At 31.5% G+C, this 26,105-nt stretch overlaps 2 protein-coding genes across 2 annotated transcripts in view; both read right to left on the bottom strand.

The window, feature by feature from the left end:
- Window positions 1-6,191: 6,191 nt before the first annotated feature.
- LOC143080617 (plexin-B-like) lies at window positions 6,192-10,827 on the bottom strand. The gene is made up of 6 exons (XM_076256546.1): window positions 10,714-10,827; window positions 10,093-10,247; window positions 9,474-9,621; window positions 8,886-9,017; window positions 8,259-8,342; window positions 6,192-6,694 (listed from the first exon to the last, which is right to left on the bottom strand). The coding sequence occupies exons 2-6, from the start codon at window positions 10,158-10,160 to the stop codon at window positions 6,590-6,592; spliced, it is 537 nt and encodes a 178-aa protein (XP_076112661.1). The 5' UTR covers window positions 10,161-10,247; window positions 10,714-10,827; the 3' UTR covers window positions 6,192-6,589.
- A 6,304-nt stretch (window positions 10,828-17,131) lies between these two features.
- LOC143061523 (plexin-B1-like) overlaps window positions 17,132-26,105 on the bottom strand; it is a 31,868-nt gene continuing 22,894 nt past the window's right edge. Inside the window, exons 17-26 of the mRNA XM_076233755.1 lie at window positions 25,654-25,879; window positions 23,904-24,052; window positions 23,091-23,221; window positions 22,429-22,488; window positions 21,899-21,970; window positions 21,628-21,694; window positions 21,033-21,179; window positions 19,697-19,853; window positions 18,009-18,173; window positions 17,132-17,253 (exon numbers count right to left, since the gene is read on the bottom strand). Coding sequence (XP_076089870.1) covers window positions 17,132-17,253; window positions 18,009-18,173; window positions 19,697-19,853; window positions 21,033-21,179; window positions 21,628-21,694; window positions 21,899-21,970; window positions 22,429-22,488; window positions 23,091-23,221; window positions 23,904-24,052; window positions 25,654-25,879 — 1,296 coding nt within the window. The remainder of the gene's footprint in view (window positions 17,254-18,008; window positions 18,174-19,696; window positions 19,854-21,032; window positions 21,180-21,627; window positions 21,695-21,898; window positions 21,971-22,428; window positions 22,489-23,090; window positions 23,222-23,903; window positions 24,053-25,653; window positions 25,880-26,105) is intronic.

Below are 26,105 nucleotides of genomic sequence, written 5' to 3'. Positions count from 1 at the left end.
CATACCACATCTTCATATACCTGTAAAGTTCAAATATGAGAGTACAAGTGGTAACTGCCCTCTAATTCAAAATCAATTATAATTTATATAAAAAATCATGTATCTAGGACTAAATGATCGATCTATTAACATCCAACTTTCAGCTCTTTTAGTATTTAGACGTCATGCACAACAGAAACAATCAGAGAAAACATGACCCTATTCAATGATATATGTACCGATATATTTTAGTACCGTGAAAGTTTATTGCCGAAACGTTCATAAATATCTAATCATCGGATCACATCTCCAGTGAATATCTTCCATGTTTATCCTTTTTCTTTAGACAAAAAGGCTTTATTGATACATTTGTAACATCTAGTATTCAGATTAATCAAATGCCAACTTTATTTAATAGGAAAATTGGATCAAAACAATCAAAAGGACAATCAAAAGCATGTATGTTATATAAAAGTCTATCAAATACAGTGCCAATAACAAATCAAGGCATACACACTTAACAAAGTACATTGTTTGCCGTTGTGCCAACAGTACACATTGCAGATTATTTGACAGCTATTTATTAGTATTTAGTATGTTAAGTGTATTTTCAAAGAGTAATATGTTTGCTAAGTGTCATAAAATGAAAGAACGAACCTAAATGTTTCCCCTGGGCAGGGTCGTAACAACGGTTTTAATTCAGGAGAGGCAGGGGTTTGGGTGCCGCCGATTGAGGCCCCCTTTAGATTTTTTTGTCTTTTGGTAAAATGGCTAAAAATTACCCTTTTTCCTTCGATTTCTTTACTTTAGAAAACATCAGAAATGCTTGGAACTTGATGTAATATTTTTGCAAAACAAGCTGAGGTTGCTGTTCGGGGTGAGCGAAGGCTCCGTTCTGAAGGCCGGACTTTGGCCTATAGTTATTAACATTAAATACATCGTGACCGTGATTTTTTTTTGGTTTTCTCTCAATAAAATCAGTGGCTAAAAATATCCGTTTTCCTTCGATTTACATCACTATTGCTGGATCCTGGAAGCAATTTTTATGCAAACAATTATTATCTGTATTTAAAGATATTTTTGTTAGAAATCAAACTGGTAAGTTAAAAAAAAAACAACATATAAAGCAAGATCATAGAACGCAAGATATTCTTTTTATCGAAGAAGACGTTGAATTTCAATATTGTTGAAAGCTGAACAGACATGTATATAACTACAACCAGATAAAATTTCTATACTAGTATATACTTAATGTAGAAAGTCCCTGCTACAACGAATGGGAGTGTTAAACTACTAAGGCATTGACCATAATGACATTATTGTTCTCGTACGATCGGGATAAAAAAAAATATTCCAACAGCTGATTCAGCCGGTAACGAATTTCCGATATCATAAAAGATTCACAATACAAAGGGAACTTACTTCCTCTGCTTAATTGAGCTCCTAAATAAACGTGAACAGTTAAGTTTTATTTTAAATTGTCGAAAGCAAAGTTTCATATGTGTTCTCATACCAATAACGAATAAAATGACGAACGGCAACACGAAAAAAATAATAAAATTGAAATGTTTCACTATCAATAAAAAAAAATTGACATTATCATATATAACGTATCATGGTAACACTGTTAAAACTATGGTAAAACTGTAAAGTTGTGTTGTTTATAATACAAATTCAAGTTGTTCGTGTACATATTATCAATATAATATTTTATTACTTCAAAACAAAAATTTGGTGTAGAAAATTCAGGGAGGCAGTTTCCTCCCCTGCCTCATAGGTAGTTACGGCCCTGCTGGGATTGAAAAGTGTCCTTGAACTCCCGTATCTATTTGAAGCTAATTTCAAGCAGGATACTGCAAATGATAATCTTAACCTTTCGTTCACTATTTAGACACTTTATATTTACTTTATATCTAACAGTTTGCTGACTGCGTTGATCACTTTTTAAAATAACAAAAAAGATAGTGCTTATGCGGCCGTTTGACATGACAATTAATAGACACACGATACTTTTCTTTCTTTATTTTTTTTCAACTGGAAAATATCTAAATTATCAACATTTCAGTAACAACTTTAATTGAAAATGAGGGGTGTCAGGATTGCTCAAAGAAAGACCTCCCTACGGTGGGTCTTTCATTTGATCAATCCTGACACCCCTTGGTGTGTTCTACGACAAGAAAAAACTTAAAATATGCATTATTTATAACGTAACTCAAATTTGACGACTTTACACTACATAATGTGTTTGTTTTAGTACTTGATGTGGTCCTTTCATTCTTTGATGTGGTTATCACATTAAGTGATGAGGTAAAAACAGATGACCATTTCGGGAAAAAAACAACAACATATCTTTTCCTTTTAAACCGATTTCTATATGTCGTTTGTTTAATGTGCGTGGGATGAGTTTCACTATCAATTGAGTTAAAGTTCAAACTAAAGTTCGAGTTTTGTTCAGAGTTATTTGGTATGAGAAAGCGGATCGGCTGAAAAAAAAAGAAAAAAGTACTTAAAAAGGAGTAGGTTCAGTAAGACCCCTTTTAGTCCCGAAATATTTCAGTTTAACAAAAATGTTATTATGTAAACTTTTATCTATCTATTGGAAAGTAGATTGCTTCTGCTACATAAATATGGGCTGCTTTTTACAATAAGATGCACATATATCGGGTACTACAAAATGTAGCATCATTAAGTCATGCTAAATTACTGAAACCTCCACAATTTTAGCATTTGAGTTAAATTTTAGACGATTTTCGTCTTAAATGGAAGTGGCCGCATTCGTGTTTATTCTTAATAGTTAAATGTAAGTTGTATTTGATGATAAAACATTACATGTATTGGTTGAGGGTGAACACGGATGCGGCCACTTTCATGTTTGACCAAAAACTATCTGAAAAGTGACATATTATGGCATAATTGATATATTTTCATATTTAAGCTTGAATATAATCGTCCGAAATGACTAAATTAGTTCAAATATTTCACACAAACTAATTGAATCGAGTGATGTAGACACTTGAGTGTTTAAAAAGTGTACAAAATCTTACTTCAGACGATTTTGAACTTTGAGGCCACAATTGGCCCTTTACAGTCTTTCGGACATACGGGGATTTTATCCACAAACCACTTGATCCTTCCGATTTTCCCTCATTAGTTCTCAAATGGAAGCATTATTATATTATACATTCGTAAAAGATTCAACAGAATCCTTGTCTCGCCTGCTATTGCTGACGAGTAAAGAGTAATGTAAACTCAACATGCGACAAGTCTAAAACAATTGTTTTCTTTCAATTTTAGCATTACATATAGTGGCAGCTGAGGGTGAAACAAACATTTTTTTCTCAGAATCAAAAACAAATTATTTTTTTCTCCAAAAACTGGAAACAAACTTTTTTTCCCAAAAAATCCATAGCCCACCCCAGAAAATCAAATGGTTGCTGCCTAAACAAATGTTTTTCTTTAGATGCTATATCTTGAACTTGAAGAATCACTCCTTTACAAGTTTTATTACAATCCATTGAGGTTCACAAATTTATATTCCCAAAACAGCTTACTATGATAACAGTTAATGCCAAAAAAGTATATAGAAATAAGGAAAAAGTGGTATGATTGCCAATCAGACAACTCTCAGCCATCTATATTTACCACATGACGTAAATGGTTACAACTTTATGGGAGTGTATTGTCTTCAACAATGAGCAAAACTCATATCATATAGTAAGCTATAAAAGGTCCCTAAATATAAATGCAAAAACAATTTTAGCGTGATATCTAACAACCTAAATAATTAAGACGCCGACGCCACTACCAACAACGGAATATAGGTTTGTTTTGTCTCACTGCTTCTTCATTAATATCACTGACTCGACATAAATCAAAAGATTTGTACTTTATTGTCAGCCAATGAGACACTTTAAATCAACTTACACTAGAGTTACAGGGAAATTGGGGATCGGACTAAGCGACAAAGCATTAACTCTATAAAATATGAATTCTCGATTTTTTTTTAGCGTGTATATCATTTAAACATATAAAAATATAAATCTTTTATTTTTATAAGTTGCATGTGCTGATATACATCGCACTAATTGCATACAAATTTTTTGCAATATCTGTTTCACAGGTGACAACGGATATGTTCCAGTTTTCGTAACCACAACCCCGACATCTTTTTCGTGAATATGAACTACCAAATACAACCAAATCACGATAACACGACGGGTGCCACACGTGAAGCAGAATCTGATTATCTTTCCGGGGCACGCGAGATCGCCCCCGATGGATTTTTATAACCCAGTTATATCGATCTATTGAGTTAAGCCAAATGAAACTGTATTTTACATCTTTTTCTTGTGTTGTGCTGTTATACACTACAGTCCGAGGTTAGTTTAAAGTTTAGTGATCACATACATATTAAACTCCAGCACGTGCACTTTCTTCAAATCAGGAACCTGTAGTTCAATGGTTGTATTTGTTTTTCGTAGATTTTTTAGTTATAAATTTATTGTTAACTGGAGGAGATTCATTTTAACTATAGATGCGATGAATTATCACTGTGAGTGCAATCATTTCTGAGGGGTATTTTTGGAGGTGCGAAGAATTTTCATTATTGTTTGATATGATAATTCGACATGAAAATAGTCTCAAGATGACTTTAATATTGATGATATTTACAATCAATGCAATCTTGTCGTAGAATCTCACTTGAATATATATACACGATTATAACCAACTTATCAAATTTATTCGTTCATAGTGTGTTAATTTACGTTTTTTGATTGAGTTACGCCTCCAATTGATACTTTATCGTGTGGTTTTCTATGTTGTGATGGTATGCTATGGTTTCAGAATAAGGGAGAAGGTTTGGTATCATTAAAACGTTTAATCCCGCTGCAAATGTTTGCACCCGTTCTAAGTCAGGAATATGATGTACAGTAGTTGTCGTTTGTTAATGTAATTTACACGTGTTTCTCGTTTCTCGTTTTGATATAAATTATACCGTTGGTTTTCCCGTTTGAATGGTTTTACACTAGTAATTTTATAGCTTTTTGTTCGATGTGAGCCAAGGCTCCGTGTTGAAGGCCGTACATTGACTTATAATGGTTTACTTTTATAAATTGTTATTTGGATGGAGAGTTGTCTCATTGGCACTCACATCGCTATTTTTTTTCTGTTCGTATGTTTTCTGTTGTTTTTTTTCCGTCACAGATCTGCACCTTTCATAGAATGAAATTCAAAACAGTGTGGCTGTGGCCATTGATTGACACATTAAATTCATCCATTGACTGGGACAATTTAAGTGAACGTTTGTCTGTAACGACCACTGTTTACGACGTACCTACGATAGACATTTAAACTGTGGGGTCACCAAAGATTTCTTAACGCCTTTAATTATAAAATAATTCGAAAAATTAATCAGGAATAACCTTTATGTTTTGATTTATATAATTGATATAAATCAAAACAATGTGTTATTTCTGATTAATTTTTCGGATTACTTTATTAAGGTGTTGAGAACCTTTGGTGACCCCATAGTTTACGTGTCTTTAAAAAGTACATAGTGAGCAGTGGTCGTTTCATACAAATGTTCACCTAAATTTTCCCAGTCAATGGATGAATTTAATGTGTCAGTCAATGGCCACAGTCACACTGTTTTGAATTTCATTCTAAGTGAAACTACTGCGAAAAAAAAAAATTTAAAACAACGGGTTTCTGATTCGTATTATGTACTCTTAACAACAGCAAATCACAAAATACACTGTCGCCTTTAGTGTAAAAGCCAACCAATTATTCTCTATTTGTATTTAATCATTAATGAATCGCTTTACAGTGAAAATGAAAGTTTAATATCATTATTCAACAGTAAACATGAATCGCATCACTAAAACAATAATGTGGAATTTGACTCAATATCAACAAGCGGAATAACAAAACCTGTTTCAAGTTATACTACATTATTAATCATGTTAAAAGGTACATTTTTCTCCTTTTAAATCCCTTGTATGCTCTGTTCGTAAACTATTCTTAATATTCATCTTTTTGTGTACAATTTTACACCTGTAGATTAAAACCCGTCCGCATCGAATACATTAATCATGAATTCATTAGGGATTATAATCGAAGTGTGTTTTTTCAAACTTAAAGACATTCTTGAATTGCAACAGACTGAAGACTATTTAGGTTTTCACTTACAAGTTCTAAAATATAAAGTTGAACAAAGTACTAAATTTATTTAACTTAGCTTACAAGATTTGCTGTAACATAATTACAATAGTTAAGTACTTAAAATAATATGAGCACATATGAAATAACGGTTCTATAGACATGCACTTCTTTAAAGTCATTCTTTCTTAAAACATCAAATTGCGATGCCTTTTCTTTACACTGCTTTTACCATATCAACCTTCTTTTCCAAAATGAAAAATAGAAAAATATTTATAACAGTCATTAAATTTATCATGCATGTACAATTACTTCACAAAAACTTTGATTTCATTAAATTTACTGTCGAATTTTAAGCATTTATGTCCATAGATATCTTAAATGTCATCATTTAAGTAAGTTTTAAATGTCGTGAAAATTTACAGTTTCTGCGATATTCTGCTATATTCATTTATGAATTTTTAGAACATTCTTCCATCAAATCTATGATTTCTTCAACCTTTTTGGCAAATTGGAGGTCTCTGCTTTCTTCCATATCCTCAAAATCGTCAAGTATCTAAACAAAAAATATTATCTTTATCAACTGTATCAAAAACAACTGAAGAACTTGTTTCTTTGTAATATGCTTTGTTATCTTGCCGTTTGATTTGGTCTTGAGCATTTCTGATGAAGATTCCATTCTACGAATACGTGTTTTTAAATAAATTTGTTAAACGATAACATGTTTGATTAAAAAACCACAAACAAGACGTTATTTCACATCCCATCTTATATGTTCATATTCTTTACAACGCACAAACAGGTCGTCATTAACTTCTTATGCTAATCAAACCTTTAAACGGATTTCAGAAGGGATATAGTTACGATAATATCGTAAAGTCATTAAAGAAGGTATTTTTGAGAATCTACATTGATTCGCTCATAGGGTCTTAGCATAGAAAATAAACACGTTTATTCTTAAACAAGTTGTTGGCATGATACGGGTATCTATATCATATATTCTATGATTGTAAGATACTAAACCACTAACGGGAGGAATTGTGCTTGATATTCATATGATGAAGACGTCATCTTTCTGTCATTTATTAGTCCTTTATTAATTTATGTTGATCATTGTCGTTTTACTTACCAGTAGTTTCTTTTGATACCTAATAAGGAACTTAGCCTTTTAAACTGAATTTTACTGTGTGTATTGCAGTGTGTTTGTTTATTCCACATTGACTAGAGGTACAGTATAGGGGGAGGGTTGAGATTTCACAAAACAGGTTGAACCTCGCCGCAAGTTTGCACGTGTCATGTCAGGAACCTCTGACCTTTGTTGGTCGTGTACTAGTATATGTTTTTAAGTATAGTTCATTTTTTTGTTTCAAAGTTTGTGACGTCGATTTTCGCTGAACTAGTACACACTTTTGTGTAAGGAGCAGCTGAAGTCCGCCTCCGGGTGCGATATTTTCTCACTGTGTTGAAGGCCCATTGATGGCCATGTTTTGGTCTTGGTGCTGTTTTTCTGGTTTTTAGTCGGGTTGTTGTCTCTGTAACGCATTCACGTTTTCATTCTCAATTTAGTGCAAGTCTGCAGGAATTTAAAAGAATGGCCTGGGACGAACTTTAAAAATATGTATTGTATAATGTTTTTTTGCTACAACTACAAATACAGCATGTCCACGATAATGATGGTCACATCTTTTTGACAGTATTTTGTTTTATGAGAACTTACATAAAATATTATGCATTTAACAAATAAAGGCAACAGTAGTATACCGCTGTTCAAAACTCATAAATCCATGGACAAAAAACAAAAAAACAACAAATTAAACCTGAGGGAAATGCATTAAATATACGAGGAGAACAACGACACAACATTAAAATGTAACACACACACACACACACACAAACGTACTAAGCATTAGACAAAATCCTATGAGAATAACAAATATAACATCAAAACCAAATACATGAATTTGGGATAGATAAGTACCGTGACACGTCTTATAGTTAACAACAATTATGACGTATGCATGAAGACAGCGTTACTTTGTCTTATTATATTGACTCTCATTAATACAGGATTCCTGTTTTTCATAAAACATGTAAATTCTAATAGGTTGAATTTTCCATACTTCACTTCTGTACTTTCCAATGAACAAATCATATAGCTGTTGAAAAGTCAACTGTCTATTGAACTTCAATTCTGCTTTCTGTTTCTGAAATGAATATTTCAAATATCTATTAAAAGGTTTTGATCTTTTAGTTGTGAACGCATCATGCTGCAGACAGATTGCATCTACACGCCGCGAAGCAAAATGTTCTTCATATGACTGTGTAAAAATGGCAGATGTTTCATTGTTTCTGCTTTATTCATTAAAACTTTTAAAAACTGATTGAGCTTAAAATATTGAATGACCACATGCATTATGCTTGCTTATTTCGTTTTTGTTGTTGTTGCTGTCATATTCACGGTTATCACTGCTCCGATAACTCACAAACAAAAAGTTTTACTTATTTCTTTATCAATAATTGTAAGTCTATAAATTTAACCTCTTCAACAGAATTTGAATACAAATAACATAATTGATGAATTAAAAAATACATTATTGATGAACCAAAAAATATTTATAAAAAAAAACATTATTATGCATTTCAAATACTATATCCGATAATTTATCTTAGTGTTGTTCTTCATAAAGAGTTATAATTCATGATTTTTATCTACTGAATTTGAAATGTGATAAGATAGTAATACTTACATTTGATAGTTCGTATATTTCACTCCAAAATGCCTGATCATTGACTGGCTCTATCCCTTTGAAGAAAGGACCTATGAGTTTTCTGTATCTTGGTACATCTTTATGGAACAATAATTTCTGTGTTGGTGAATCCTGTCCATTTACAAAGAAAATTGTAACATAAACGTTTACATATAGTATTGATTTTACATCAGCAACCAATATTTAAATCATTTCATTTCATGATATACAAAATGTATCTGTTTCCACAGGTTTAACGTAACATTGTCCTTTTTGGGTTTTAAAGCCCTTCCTTTTTTGTGTTTTTGTTTTATAAATTTAAATTTTCAAATATTTGACAACAAGCATCACGTAGAGACATATTATGTCGAAATCACATCTTTTTCAGAAAAATTGGTACCCATGATGTTCATGGTGTCATATATCGCATTATTGCATTTTTTCTATATGAAAAATAAATCAAATGAATACAATGCTTTCAGATTGTATCTATCGTATTTAGGCTACATACTACTTACCACTGGAATACAGAAACCAATATACAAAAATATAACAAAAATAAATAAATAAATATACTTTAAAACTGACCTTGTTTACTTTGTGAGCTGTCTGTGTAAAGCTTTCTACAAACACTTGTCTTATAATGTCCAAACACGGCCCGACATGTCCAGGTACATTAACATCAAACAGTATGTCTGGTTTACCGATCAATGGAGCCAAAATGCGTGTAGCATAACTAAAATATAGAAAAAATATGAATGACTACAAAACAACAAAGTTATTAGATTGAAAGATGAATGTTGTATAAAGATCTTAGACATGGTAAATGAGACGACAACGTGCGTTTATATAAACAATATAGTAAACACAATATGAGAAATAATTGTTTTTTAGAAACAAATACATGAATAAAAACAAGTTACCCCGATCATTGAATCTGAGAATGTATAATCGCAGTTAAAAACCAATACATATACTGTGGATTCATTATTATTTGTTGGATACCAATTTTCGTGGATTTCGTGGGTACAGGTAAACCACGAAATTAAATGTTTAACGATTGATAAATGTCTATAGGCTTGTATGCAGACCTCGACAAAACCACGAAATTAAATATCCACGAACAATCAAGTTTTTCTTTATCCACGAAAATTGATACCCACGAACATAAATGAATCCACGGTATTTAAAAATCAGGCAAACTTACATCTCATTTTTCCATGATTGTAGTACGTCTGAATCAATATTAAAGTCATCTCCAATTTTATCCAACATGCAGAGGAAGTAACGAATAGAATTGGATAGCGTTTGTGGGTCTACTAGTTCCTCAAATGTCGAATCAATGTAGTCTGATAGAAGCAACTGGATATAGATATGCATACATTTTTAATTCAATATACTCAATTGTTCTTAAAACAATAATCAACAATTCACGTATCCGTTAATAGATATACAAAGAGGAAAGACTGTTTGTTTGATCTTGACAAACACTTTACCGGCACCTTAATCAAAATGTGTGCCGGTACTAAGTCGGTTAATCCGGGCTATTCGAGCCATCCGACACATAGAGTGATGATAACAGTATATTGCTTGAGGTAAGTGTGAGTTGTTGTACTGTCTTATTTGTTTGGTACACTACTCTGTTACCTTTACGAATCAGAATACCACTTATGTAATCCTTGGACATTAATTTTCTTTACAGAAGATGTTCATGCGTTTAATTTAGTGAATTGTTTCTGTTGAATGAGAGTCGACTTATAGAGACTGATATATATATTTAAATACATTCCAAATAAAGATAAACTCATTCATTTGAAATTAATTATACCTTCGTATGAAATAATCTATTCAAAAATATATCCCCAAATCCAAGTTCTCTTTTCGAATTTTCATCATCTGGAAGATTGGACTGGAAAATATGATATTTTTTTTATTATTAAACATGATAAAATCAGACACAGACAAATCACTTTTCATAAGTCAATACTATCAAATTTATTCTGTTGAAATAACTTTAAATACATATAATACTGAACACTGCCCTTTCCACGATTTCGATATCTATATCACCAACTTGAAACTCAATACCAAAATTTTCAATAAAAGAAATGATTATTCATTCCTATCGTTATTATTCATTTTTAGATGTGACGTCCCCTTGTCATAAACACATTTATTCTAAAACCATTATACGGATTATGTTCGTTTCATATATTTTATGATGGTATAATAATAGACCTATAACGGGAAGGATTGTACTTGATCTGCATATGATGAAGACATAATCAGTCAATCAGTTTTATTAAGGTCTGGAGCTGGCATGTCAGTAGTCCTTTGTTAATTAATGTATCATTGTCATTTTCTTTAGTTTCTGTGGTTACCTATTCTGACATCGGACTCGGTCTTCTTTTGAACTGAGTTTTACTGTGCGTGTCGTTGTGTATTTGTTTTTTCTACATTGGCTAAAGGTATAGGGGATGGGTTGATCAAAAAACGTGTTTAAACCCGCTGCATGTTTGCACCTGTCCCAAGTCAGTAGCCTCTTGCCTTTGTTAGTCTTGTATTATTTTCAATTTTCGTGTCATGTGTATGTTTTGAAGTTTAGTATGGCGTTAATTATCACTGAACTAGTATACATTTAAGTTTATTGGCCAGCTGAAAAACGCCTCCGCATGCAGCGTTTCTCGCTGCATTGGAGACCCATCGATGGCAATCGGCTGTTGTCTGCTCTTTGTTCGGGTTGTTGTCCCTTTGACACATTCCCCATTTCCATTCTCAATTTTCCTACATAAATAACTGAATACCGAGGCTATTTGCCAATATAAGAGATAATCATGATTTATTTCTGACAAAATTCATTTCTGATAAAATCAACAGAATTTTAATACATTTGTAACCATAATTTGTTTTAACTCAGGTAACAGCTGGAAATTAAGCTTGTTGATTATCGTTACATTGTAGGTTCAATTGAACCATTTCATGCAACCAAATTATCCAGAATAAAATTTTCTTTCAGATGGCAGACAAATCCGAAAATAAACTTCTGCTGCTAAACATTTTTTTCGCTTTGGCTACGCAATCCATGATTTTTTTTTAATTTCCAAAAAATATATAATAATCAGCTCGTTTCACTGGTCACAGAAACATTTTTTTAAAATATTTTTTTTATAAAAAAAAAGTTTTCAATGTCTTATTTAAAAAATTGACAATATCCATGTCAAATATTATGCTAAATGCATAGGCTGTTGAAGCATATCAAGCTCCTAACAGCTGTCTGTCATCCCTCTAAGAGTATCTTTTAAGGAAAAATGACGACTGTTCAATTTCTATTATTCAGTGTTTACTTTTACAATTGAAAATGTGAAATGTATAAGCTAACAGTTTAGCAATATTCAAATCACATAAATACCCTGAAAAGATAAACAAATTATAGGATAAACACAAATCATTGTATCGCATAAACTTCACATTAAGCCAGATAGGTTTCGTCGACAGGATAAGCGGACTATGCTGTACGTGAATAACCTAGCATTTTAATTACTCTCAATGAAAACGTCAAAACCGAGATTAGGACATACTTGATTCATTGACAATCAAACGAGCATTCTGTTAATCCTGAAGGTGACGGTAATACATACGTAATGCAGAATAGAAACGTTTTTCTTCGTGACCCTGTTTTAATTGTTTTCATTCCAAGAAAATAAACCAAGAATGTGTCCATAGTACACGGATGCATTACTCGAACTATCATACTTATGTTCAGTGGATTGTGCAATTGGGATCGAACGGAAGCACATACCAGAAAAACATAAATATTTTTAATTGGTTCATATATTTTAAGTAGGATATTCTATACTTTGGTAAACTACAATTTGGCTATATGAACCCATTGTTGTTTCCTATGATAACTCATGAGTTAAGGTGAGTAAAAAAATCAGACTACATCCAAAGAAAAGAATAACAAATAAAGACCATGAAGTGAATGCACAGAGCGAGAACAAATACATATATTATTGGATATTGGTTAAGTTGATTATCTTATTATTTCTATAACTAATGAGTATAAAACATAATTCATTACTTACCGAAAATGTTTCCTGTAAAAAGATGTAATTCGTTGTCGTAAATTATGACAAATATTTGTATGTAAACGTATTTTATAAGGAATAACCAACAACCAGTAAAGCGTTCTTTATTTTACACTATGTAGTGGAAATTTCGATAAATCGTGTCAAAGGATAAGGTACAAATGTACGATAAGCATCAGAGAACAGCCCCTAAAAAGTTCAAATTAAAAGTGACTTGCCATTAATTATAATACTATATCTTTAAAGTTTAAAACCTATATTTTAGTAAACATCAATAGATTTTTCAACTTCCACTGATATTATTCATGCTCTGTTGCTGTAAACACCTCAAGATTCGCGAAAAGGGCAGAAAAATGGCAGTTTCCAAACCTTTTTCTGTATTTTAAACTATGAGCGTACCTACGGCCCACGATCATATTTATATCAGACATTCCTTCAACATAAACGATTTCAAATATTTTAGTGGGCCGTTGGTACGCTCTTAGTTAAAAATTAAAAAAAAGTGACAAAAATCGTCGTTGTTTTCATTGAATTATTGAAATTTGTAAACGATCTGCGGACCGTAGATGATTTCCGGTATTCACACTGAATCCGACGACAGACTGTATATATGCACGCTACGCTATAATGTCTTGTTTCTTTAGGACGAACATTATACATATTTGACAAAGTAAAACAGGATATTTATTATTCATGAATTTAAGGTGACATTTTAGAAGACCGTCGAATTTTGACCCAAAATCAGAGGGAACTTTGACAAACTTCAGAGAAACTTCTGGAACGTAATTGTAAATGAAACCAAAATTATATCATAACTGGTTCGTGCTCAAATAGTGCCTATACGTATTTTGTTTTTTAATTGACGAAATAGTCTTCCTGAAATGTATAAATAGGGCTTTTCACGGTTAGTTCGGCCATATTGGATAGGCGGCAGATTTTTTAGAAAGAGGTTGAAATAGTATGGGAAATCCTATGTGTGTTTCCAAGCAACTGCTCTGTTTAAATGATGTTTTTTCGTATTTTTCACACCATTTTTACCTTCATTATGAAAATCTGCCCCCTATCCAATATGGCCGAACTAACCGTGAAGAGCCCTATTATATAAATCTCCGTTGACACTTTTGTGAAAAGTGCTTTCTTTCACGTCCGCATTTCTATCAAGTATGTCATGCCAAATTAACATTTCAGGCAATCATTCAATATAAATACAGATGGCGAAAACAAATTACAGAACTGTGAATAATAACATACATTGTAGTTCATATGACATAAGTAGACACCATGTGGCAATTTTAATCATTGTGTCAGTGTAACCATAATAAAGATCAAACAAAACTATCCTACACTTTTATGATCTAATTTATGTATCTTGAGTAATTTTTTGGTCATGGTGTTGAATTTATTTATTGTCCCCCGCCTTCCCGTTGCTTTTTGTCAACGACAACGCGTGCTACTTCGTATTTCTTGTTTGCAAATTATTCTTTACATAACTGTCCGATATATATATGCATGCAAGTATTTGCCACTGGACGTGCAGAAAACAACATTTAATCAATCATATCTCCTCAAAATTAACAGTACTTTATTTACTTTTAACATACTCAAAAGAATAAAAGATTCGTTAATTTTTGTTTAATCAGATATTCACACGTCAAAGAAAAAAAAAATGAATATTGAATATCAAAGGGAAAAATCATAGTCAAAGATATCTTGCTTGTAATTTTGTACGCTAGATGTGTGTTTCGTGTACAAAAGACTCATAAGCGACGGTCGCATAAAAAAATGTCAAAAGATCATAAAAGGCTCATAATTCCGAAAATTTTGCCAAAGGTTATTTATCTATTCCTAAATAGATTAACCGTAGTTTTTCAAACAACTCAAAGTTTTAATTTAAAGAAATAACCTCTGCATCATATATAGAAATAAGAAGATGTGGTATGAGTGCCAATGATACTACTCTCCATCCAAGTCACAACGTGTAAAAGATAAACAATTATAGGCCAAAGTACGGCCTTTAACACAGAGCTTTGGCTAACACCGAACAGCAAGCTATCAAGGACCCAACAATGTCTAATGTATCAATTCAAACAAGAAAACCAACAATCTAATCTATAAAAAAAAACTAGAAACGAGGAACACTTAAGAATCACGACAACTATTGAAAAACATGTTCCTGACTAGTTGCAAACAAATGCAGCATGTTTAAACGTTTTAACAGGCGACAACCTGCACCCTAACCCGGACTAATATACTTTTATTAGTAACTTGCATGTCCAATAATAGCTGTTCATTTTGATAAACAAATTATATAAACACAAAAACAAAACGAAAAAATACAAAATGCAAAATAAGCACAAATATGTATTTTACATGATATTTCACAAATCATTTGACAACGACAGGAAAGACAAACCATTTTTCGTCATTGCCATTATACATATCATAATTACAGACAACAAAACAGATCCATATTTCATTTCATCTGAAAAGAAACATCAGTTTATTCTGTACTCAGTTATCACTTGTCTTTGTCATTTTTGGCAGGCTTCCAAGATGAAATGAACGGATACACAAGTATTCTTCTTCTTTTTGGGGGATTTTATTCTCATACAAGCTTGTCCGAGTCGACACTTATTTAGTTTTAGACAGTGTATAGCCATGACTCAGATATCATAACAGTCTAATATCTGACATTATGACATTTACCGTTGATCTCAAGGTCAAAATAATTGATATTTGTTCTTGACATTAAACTTTCATGGTCAAATGATTGTCCAAACTTAAACCATATATATTCTTACAGGTTATGTAATTTTTTACTGTACAATATAATTAACTCCAAAGGTCAAATCCCTGTTATATAATACATCGTTAATTATCTCTAAAATGGTTTATATCCCCACTCCTTGCCTTGATAAGTCGTTTCTAATTCACCATTGGCTTTGTACCCATGCAGAGGACACATTGACATTCCCACCCCTACATCATATTAATTTGTAATTGCTTTTTTAAACATTGTTCCACACGATGTCTGTATGTAGTACACGTCACGTCTCTTTCATTTCATTAACTGTTAAATATTTTTAAAAACTGTTCAAACCCATCCCAAATGAGTAAATCCTTTATAATCTTGTTTTCATAAAAAGACCTTCAAATTGAAACAAAGGTTTTGTAGATGTCTTCATTTAAAAAAAAATGTTTGCTGTTGCTAAGCAAAATGCGGGTTTCTATACTCGATATAGAATTCGTCCAAAAAAAATAATGATAATCTAGATGTTTATATTATAGTGTAACACCGAATAAAGAAGTATATTCTTCAAAAATAACTAAGTTCATTTCTAAAAAACGTAAAGAACCTCTTACTTAATTCAAACATGTTTTACTGTTGCTAAGCAACACTTGTGTTGCAATGGTCAATTCTAAATTTGTTCAGAATAAAAGATGTATATGAAAGAATATTGGAATGAAACACCATATGGAGAGAAAAATCTTCAAACAACTGCTTAATTCATCCTTCAGAGGGGCAAGCACCAATTTTTTAACCGTTGCTAAGGTTGTTTTTATGCATATAGTTAACAAAATCAAAGGGACTTTTCATTTGTGACTTCAAGTTCTTCTTGGACAAACAATATTATTTGCAAATATTTAAATTTGTACTGATAAAGAAATTAATATGTGATAATTTTCATTCTTGATAAAAACCTTTGCTAGGCAACCTCCCTTTCACCAAAACACAACAACATCGTTATTTTTTTAAGTGTCTACACTACGACTATCAATGATATCAGTATAAATAAAAAAACGAAAGATGTGGTATGATTGCCAATGAGACAACTGTCCACAAGAGACCAAAATAATACAGACATTAACAACTATAGGTCACCATACGGCCTTCCTTATTTGGAGAGGGGCCCAAAAACGTCCCTAATCATAACGTGTCCTTTAAAATTTATAATTCAAAATAATTTTAAACGGTCAAATATATAATAAAGCTAACGTTCTACTTTTGATTCACTATCAATTGCTGAGAGGAATATTGAAATAAATTTACGGTTAACGATATTTTCAAATTTATATGTACTTTAGGAAAACATGAGAATGGAAATTTGAATGACAGTTTATAAATATTTAATATGTATTGTAAACAATTAAGGTGAATTAATACATATTTACCAAGTGCCATTGTTGTAGTTTCGAAGTCAAGTCTTCAGCATCATTCGACAGCAACAACGATATAGTCTCTGAAGTCGCATTTTCTCTTTCTTTACCTTGTGAGTTCACTACAAAATATAAACATAACTCATTAAAACATCACTAAATATATACTGCTTTATATGTATAGCTGTAAGTAATCATGACCATACATGTTGTCGATATTATTAACCTAAATTATTATATTGCACAAGGTCAAGCGTTTCTCAAACTGTTTATGACGTAATTAAACGTAACTTACTGGATTTGCAATAATCGATATTTTAAATCTAAGGACACTTTCGTATTAGTTGCAAGTGGTTTTACACTAGCTTTCAGTAACTGCAAATACTCTAATATCGGTGCTTGTGTCTATTTTGTTTATGTTACTTTTTTGTGCTTCCTTCCGATCTATTGACATTTCCTTTTGATATATTGAAATTAGACATTTGCAACTGGTTTATAATTTTTGTTCTTATGCTGTGCTGTTTCCCATTTAAGGAGATGGTTGAGCTCTTACAAAATTGATTTCTTCCACACTATTTAGGTCCCTATCCCGAAACAGGATTATAAAACTTGTGGGTGTTGCGATCGTTTGTTCATATCTAGTATTTGCTTTTCTTTAAACGTTATGTTACTTTTTCTCATATAAATTGTTTCAAATTTGCCCTGTTGGAACCCTTTATAAGTTATTACACGGTGTGGGATTGTCTTATTGATGACGACCGTAAAGGGACCCATAACTTTTAACAATTCTGCTGTTGATATTGACTCCAGATTCGAAATAAGTCATGCAGAAGATTTGTCTTCGTTTGAAAAATATAGGTTGATGAAACATATTTACCACATATCTCTTGTTCGCCATGGGGCTTGTACATAAGGGCCATTCTACAGTTGTCTTTAACCATATAATGTTTTAATGTATTCAAACAAATCAATCCATTGTTTCTCTCACTGGTGTTGTCAATATCATTCAATGTAAGTTTGCCAGCTTTTCCCTCTTGCCATTCTAAGATATAATATTTGAATGTGTATTTCTGTATGGCCTTAAATATTTTAACAGACGACATGCATATTTTTTTGAACTCACGATAAAATATACCAAAAATACAGTTAAAAACTTACTTCGTATCATGACTAACATCTAGGAATTGACAATGAATGTCTGCTGAGAACAAAACAATTCGATAAAATAAAGGATTTCAGCTTCCCAACGGTAAATTAACAATTTTATCTAGCAACATTGCAGATCGCCTGTATATTGACTTCACATCTCCTAGTTGTTACGATATTCAAGAGCTTTTATTTCCTACCAATTTTCCTTGATAAAGATTTGCAGGTAACAAGGAAGATTTTGAAGCAAACGTTTGTAGTGGTGAAGTCATATCTTTGAAAAGTTTACGAACGCCAAAACGAGTTATTAGGTTCACAGTTAACGACGGATATTTTCCAATTGTTATAAAGAGCTTGATTTTTTTATTATGATCTCAACTATAGGGGTTTTCTGCTGATAAGGAAGCTATCATAGAAAATATTGCAAGTTATGTAATCGAGGTCATTCATTCGACAATTAAACTGATGCTTTTATTAGCTGGTTGACCGATATGGGAATTTCTGTTTCCAAATGAAGATGGATATCTTTTATTAACGTAAGAAACAATCAAGTTATCTTTCTTGTATGTTACATCATTGCACTATTACGTATTTGCTGGGATGTGACATCATCGAACTATCAGGTATTCGAAATCAAATGAGCATCATTGCCGACATCACATTACGGAGTTACCAAAATAACCAACGGTGTTTGGTTGTTTTTGTATTACTCAGTCTTTAGTTTGCTTTGCTGTAGACTGTTGGTAGGTCATTTTCAGTTTTTTTTTGTGGATTTCAGTTTGTGAAGCCAGCTGAAGGACGCCTCCGGGTGCCGAAATTTCTCGCTACATTGAAGACCTGTTGGTGACCTTCTGCTGTTGTTTTTTTTCTATGGTCGGGTTGTTGTCTCTTTGGCACATTCCCCATTTCCATTTTCAATTTTATTTTGACCCTCAATATTCTCATGGTTGATATGTCAATAATAGACTAGATTTTTTAAAACTATTTAGCAATATGAATCTGAGGTTTATAGAAAAGAAAGTGGATTACTGCTTACCAGTTTATTGAAAGTTATAAAAAATATCAAGTTTAATAAAATTAACGGTACCAATTTTCCTGCACCAGATGTGCATTTCGACAATACATGTCTCTTCAGTGATGCTCGTGGCCAAACTATTTGAAATCCAAAGCTTATATCAAAGATGAGGAGCTATAATCCAAAAGGTCTAAAAAGAATAGCCAAATCCGTGAAAGGAATCAGAGCTTTGCATGAGGGAGATACATTCCTTAATTTATAATAATTTCTATCATTTTGTAACAGTAAATTTTAATAACACAAAAAAATCCGTATTTTCATGCCAGTACCGACGTACTGAACACGCACATCATATGCATGCAGAAATGCATTTTAGATGTATGAATGTGATGAGAAATGCATACCTAAAAAAAGTTCATCATGTTGTGGTATTTCTGAGGCAGGTTTATTTTTATAAACCTGTGCACAACATTTCTGTTTCACCTGTGATATTGTATCACAATCAAGAACTTTGACAGGAAAATGCTGATCACTATTACCATTCAAATCTATTTGTAATGTCTAAAACAAAAACATTTTTTATGCACACTTTATAATGACATGCTAAAAAACTTGTCCATTACATTGTGATTAATTGGATGAATCAACATATAATTTATTAATAATACTGGAGAAACCTCAAGGAGTTTTATGATTTTTATTTATGAATAAGTTGAAATAAGACATCACTTTGAGGGATATATGCTTAAATAATTAAGGAATGAAAGCGTTACTTCACAGTAATAATATATATTAATTAATAACACGTTTTTGACAGAGACACATAATCAAATAACTAATTCATGTACCAACTATGCAAATATGTTCATGAGGTATAAATGTTCATACAAGGAATATTTTCTCGATGAATACCAAATTATGTTAATTCCAATCAATATGTTATTTAACAGCTCCAATTCCTAAATGGTGTAAAACCAATAATATTTGATATTGGGAATAATTTTATTCTAATGCAATACATGAAGTAATTTGATAGTTCAATTGTTTTATTTTTTTTTGCAATCAAATTGGAACAATTAGTTATACCTTTATTTAGGTGTTAAGTTAAAGCCGTACACAAAATAATATATTTCCAAATTTGAGTTTTTACGAAATCAACGCTTTTACGCCCAATTCCGACAATTTCATCCTAATTCAAACTTTGACATTAGAATGAATTTTGACTAGCATATCATAGCATATATATATATAATTTTGTTAAAATTGATGCACATTTTTTTTCTTCAAAAGTGACATTGTTTATCAAAAAAAAGTTTTGTACCAAAGCTATTGTTCAAATTACAAAAATAAAAAGCGACCTTCATTGTATTGGCATTAATATAAAACGCTATAGGAAAAATACCCAACAGACAGTCAATCAATCAGCGGGACGTTATTTAATGCATTTAAATTACATTTGATAGATGAATGAATAATTTCGTAAGACTTTTCCGGTCACTCTAAACGCTCTGAAGTTTATTTTGTTGATAAATCTAACAATGAATACCAGCATATTTTTATCGTATGATTATACTCACAAATTCAGAACAGCATAATCTATTTATAAATGTTATCCCGAAACAACAATTGCGATTTTAGCTGGGCACTATTAGGAACAGTGTCTGAAACTAGTCGAACAATCTTTTAAAGGACAAATAAACTGTTTATCTAGGTAATGGACAGTGGTACTATTTGACCTACAAGATTTTGGTGTTCAATCCTGATTTTGAGTAGCTTCTCTTCTGCAATGGTGTTCTTCGAATTACCCGTAAGAGCATCAATTGGTCCCATTTCTGTAATTGTTTGTACTGCTTTGTATAACATAAACAATTGCAACCCACTGTGTGGCTGTAACAAAAAATCGGTTATTCATATGTGAAACGCAAACTCATTTTCAGAAATATAAGAAGTTTCTCATGTTAAAGTCTTATTGTTGATTATTATCATAATAGTTATCAAAGGTATGAGGATTATAATTATGTACGCCAGACGCGCGTTTCGTCTACATAAGATTCATTAGTGACGCTCATATCAAAATATTTATGAAGCCAAACAAGTACAAATTTGAAGAGCATTGAGGACCCAAAATTCAAAAAAAGTTGTGCCAAATACGGCTAAGGTAATCTATGCCTGGGATAAGAAATTCCTTAGTTTTAAACAATAAAACAACGCAAATGAAATAACAAATGTGACTACCCTTAATTAATAAAAAATACATTTCTTGTACTAAAATATTATCTACCTGACAGCACAAAAAATCATCACATTTTTATCAATGCTTTAGATAACTACATACCGATAATTCTTTATATATCGCAATCTGTAACCAGTTTACCATTAATCGCAGGGTAATAGAGTCAAACCTAAAAAACAAGTAATCAGCACTTAATATTTAGGACGAACATTTTATTCAAATCATCTAAATGAAAGAGCGAGCAGGTATTTTTCTTATAACTGAGAATAATTATACAGATTTTAGATGTAGCATTTAATTAAACATAGAAGTCGGTTAAACTTTGGAATCATTGATCGGCAGTCAGTTGTTCTAAAACAGAAATCGAATTTACCTTCTGAATAAAACTTTCTGTTGTTTTTTTGTCGATGACCGAACCATATCAACCAGCAAACAATGAATCAAACTGCAAAATGAAAAAAAAAGAAGATACAAAACATTGTGAGTAGTATTTGACCTTTGGGGAACTAGTAAGCGAGATAATAAAAGAGTAGAAAAGATATCAAGTCACAACTCATCAAAGATACTCGGACAAAAAGTAAAATCAGGACAAAACCCAAGACAGTTAAGAGACAAAATTGTCTACAATTTTCACTGGACTTAATAAAAAGATAAAGATTGAGCATCAGAAATCCCCCAAAAATTATCTATTTATGAAAAAATGACAGATTGCAGGAATCCAAACACACTTGCAAATCTTACTGTTATGAAAATGTATGACCTAAGTTAATTTTTATTATTGAACAAAGGACCATATATACATATAAATTTAAGATGCGAATTCTTGCTAAAACTGTTGAACCTTCTTAATGGACATTATATCATTATACTATAAGAAAAAAATATTATTCACTATTAACTTACTCGAAAAAGAGTCTCATATTTCCAAGCAATGAAATCGACAAAACTGATGAAAACTGAGCCCTGAAATATATACAATAATGATTGATAAAATACATGTGTTGGCAAAAAATATGCATTGAAATAAACAACAATATTGGGAAATTATAAGCAGGGTTCTTAATTTTATTCATCAATTGATCAGCATAATTATTCATAATCGAAATATTAGAATAGACAGGCTCAAAAGCATTTTCTTCCAGCATGGACCGTAACTAAAAATAAAATGCATATAAACTTTTACTTATTTAAAAAAAAATGCCGATTCAAAATCTGAAAAATTACAAATCATTTAGAATGGATTAAGTGTATAACGAAATGACATATAGTCAGACGGATGATACAAAATGGATATTTAAAATAAAACACGTCGAAAACAAAGTTATACCGTCTTCACAGAAACAGTAACTACGAAAGGATAAATAACAGTCTAACAGATTGAGCACTATTGGCTTCGAATACATCGGACACATCACACCTTTAATCTCGTCTCCGTGACTTTATGAGATTTACGAAACTGCGAAGCAAATATTATCGATTTTTACTAGTGATTCCCATTGATCACAAACTAATAGTTTGTCAATGCCATCGTCTCTGAAAACAGGACGTTGGTATATTTAACTTACTTTTCTTGCATTGTAAGCATATTCGGTCGATCTAACGTTTGAACAAGTGACTTCAGGAAAAGCTTGTTTGACAACAGTATTTCAAAATTTTCCATTGCACTTTTTGTGTTGGTGTTTCTGTCATCTGTTATCTGAAATAACAATAATTAATGTTCCCGGGTTTAACGATGTCCTAGTTGAAGTATTAGTTTGAGTGTTCTGAGACTAGAAGAAAGGTTCAATGATACATATCTGTCGTTTTAAAATAACATTTCATATCTTAGTAGCAGTATTGTATTAAACAAATCACATACTAATATAAAACTATAAATCTCTAACTGAAACACAACACAGTTTGTATTTGACTTTTCTGTAAACTAGAAAAATACAAGCATTAAGGTAACATAGTTTTTGTCGAAGAATTCAAACGTTGGGAAATTATAAGAGCCGTAATTGTAACCCAACCTACAAATAATTGTTCGTCTTGGGACTAAATCAACCTACAGTTGAGAAGAACATTTGAAAAAATAGGATCATAAGTTGCAAGCTAGTATTATCCTTAAACAGACATGTGCATGCCCATTTTATGAAAAGAGAGATAACATCTGTGAAAAGCAAACTATTGATTGGAAAAGGAAAGAAAACATTGACTGCAAAATTTCAGTGAAAACCCTGTTCAACCCTGTTTTTTTTAAAAAGATTGTTGATGAACTAAAAAAGGAATCATATGCATGCTTTAACTAAAAAACAAGACTATTAACTGATTTTTCAAACACTACGAGAACCTGTCAGTCCATTTAATTAAGATTTCGTATATAGTTCACTAAATGTTACCTCTGAACCGTTAGTTAATGGATTAGAAAGCTTATCTTCGTTTGGAAAGAGTTGATGGCAAACATAGGTTTGGTAGTCGAAATAGGGTATTCTTGAAGTAACCAGGTTAGATTTTATATCTTTAATATTCATCTGAGCATCAGCAAATTCTGTTATAATATAATATAATAAGAAAATAATAAGCATGAGCAAAATATTGGTTTAATAGTCAACATTGGCCGAGCAATATCAATTGTTGTTAAAAGTTCCCAATCGCCTCGAAAACCATTTCCGATTAAGATATCTTCCAAACTTTGTTTTAAAGAGTAGACGTCCACATAGAGAGCCAAATTCATATTAAACATTATATCTGTTTAAATAGAATGTACAGGCTCTGACCTTATCTGAACGATGAATACATATCCACAAAACTTTTCTATAGTAAAACCGTTAACGGATAATTTGACAATACATAAACCAAACGTAAACATGGGCTCCTTTTATGTTTGATGTATTTTTTGCAACCATTTGGTTTTTTTCAAATCCTGGTTCAAAACCACATGAATGAACGTGTTATTCGTATTATTAATTTATAAATAAATTTGGTGTATTTACTGTCTTCTGATTGGTTAAAAGTATTACTTTTATTTTCAATATTGTAAATTTTTATGGCGACACGCCCACTCTGACGTTGTGTATTCATACGCGATCATGTGTGTACGTTGTTATTGTTAATCTGAATAATATAAAAAGTTCTTTGAGCCTTATTTTTTATAGAAATTTATTTATAATGAATGGCAATAATTTATTTTGAATTTATTGAATCATAAAATTAATTTTCGACTCTTCACATTTTACATAATCCTCTTCGCGGATTATTCAATGTGAAGAGTCAAAAATTAATTTTATGGTTCAATAAATTCAAAATAAATAACAGTCTTTCATTAAATGTTGTCCTTTATTTATAAAACGTTAAGATACAAAAATAAATTTAAAAAAAAAGCGGTATGAAAATTTACAATTTTCTTGAAGTGAAAGACGTTATTGGATCTTCGAAGAATATACAGAGTAATAGTTTTGTTTCTTCCTAAACATATCCATTTTCTCTCTTACTTATTTAAGGACTAGTAGTAGTAACATTGATTGTTTATATTTCTTACATAAATCATTCAGTGGTTGTCGTGTGTAACTGTCATTTTTGTTTACCTTTCATTGTTTTGTAAATTAATTAGACCGTTTGTTTTCACTTTGAATTGCTATACATTTATCAGTTCGGGTATATAGTAATATATGCGATAGGGGTTAATTGAGGCCGTTTAGTGACATATAACTTTTAACTTCTACGTCATTTTTTGTCTGATAAAGGTGTCTAACTAGCAATTATACCATATTGTTATATTTCCGTCTTTTTTTTCTATACATGCCAGATTAAGGTGATACCAAACACCTTCAGTAACATTAATTTGGCTCGTTTAATTTTCATAAAATTGACACAAAGTATTAACTTTGACCCTTTGACAAAAATATAAAAATTTCAAAAAATTTGAACCAACCATTTTATCAGAAAAAATACACTGGTTATATAGCAGTTTGATAAACACTAATTTTGATTATTGAGAAGCTTAATATTCCTTTAACAACGCAACGTAATTAAAACGTTCATGATCAGCTGATTTTATACAGTTATCTCCTTGTAGTGTTAGGTACCACCTTAACCAACGTAAACTTCCATTTTTCATTAATATATACCAGTAGTTTAAGACCAACTCACCTTCTCTACTAGCCTTTCGTATCATTTCTTCCCTTGTCATAAGTTCGATTTTAAATTCTTTGACGGCTCTTTTCTTTTGCTTTCGTAAAATAACTACAGCCAATACACCAATTACAATAGCTGTAATCAATGCAGCAACTAATACACCAGCTATGATGACTAATGTATTAATGTCTTCTTTGTAATGTAGGTCACCTATGTATGCCTCAATATTTCCAACGGTTACCTATTTTTCAAACAGATAGGAAATATGTGCATAAAATATGAAAGCAGCGATTACTAGCATACTAGAGTACGCGCGTTGATGTTCTAGTACTGGATTACAAATGTCGTGCTCGGATACTCGGAATAGAAATCATAATGGACATTTGAGCAATATTTCAACCTGTATTCATATTTAAAATTTGTTTACCTTTACGTAACAACCAATTGATTTCACTTATGAGGATGGG

The sequence above is a fragment of the Mytilus galloprovincialis genome, chromosome 1 (genome assembly GCF_965363235.1).
Source record: "Mytilus galloprovincialis chromosome 1, xbMytGall1.hap1.1, whole genome shotgun sequence".
In the NCBI taxonomy this organism is placed as follows: domain Eukaryota; kingdom Metazoa; phylum Mollusca; class Bivalvia; order Mytilida; family Mytilidae; genus Mytilus; species Mytilus galloprovincialis.
Note: the sequence above shows the minus strand (reverse complement) of the source record. Positions and strands in the feature narration are given on the sequence as shown.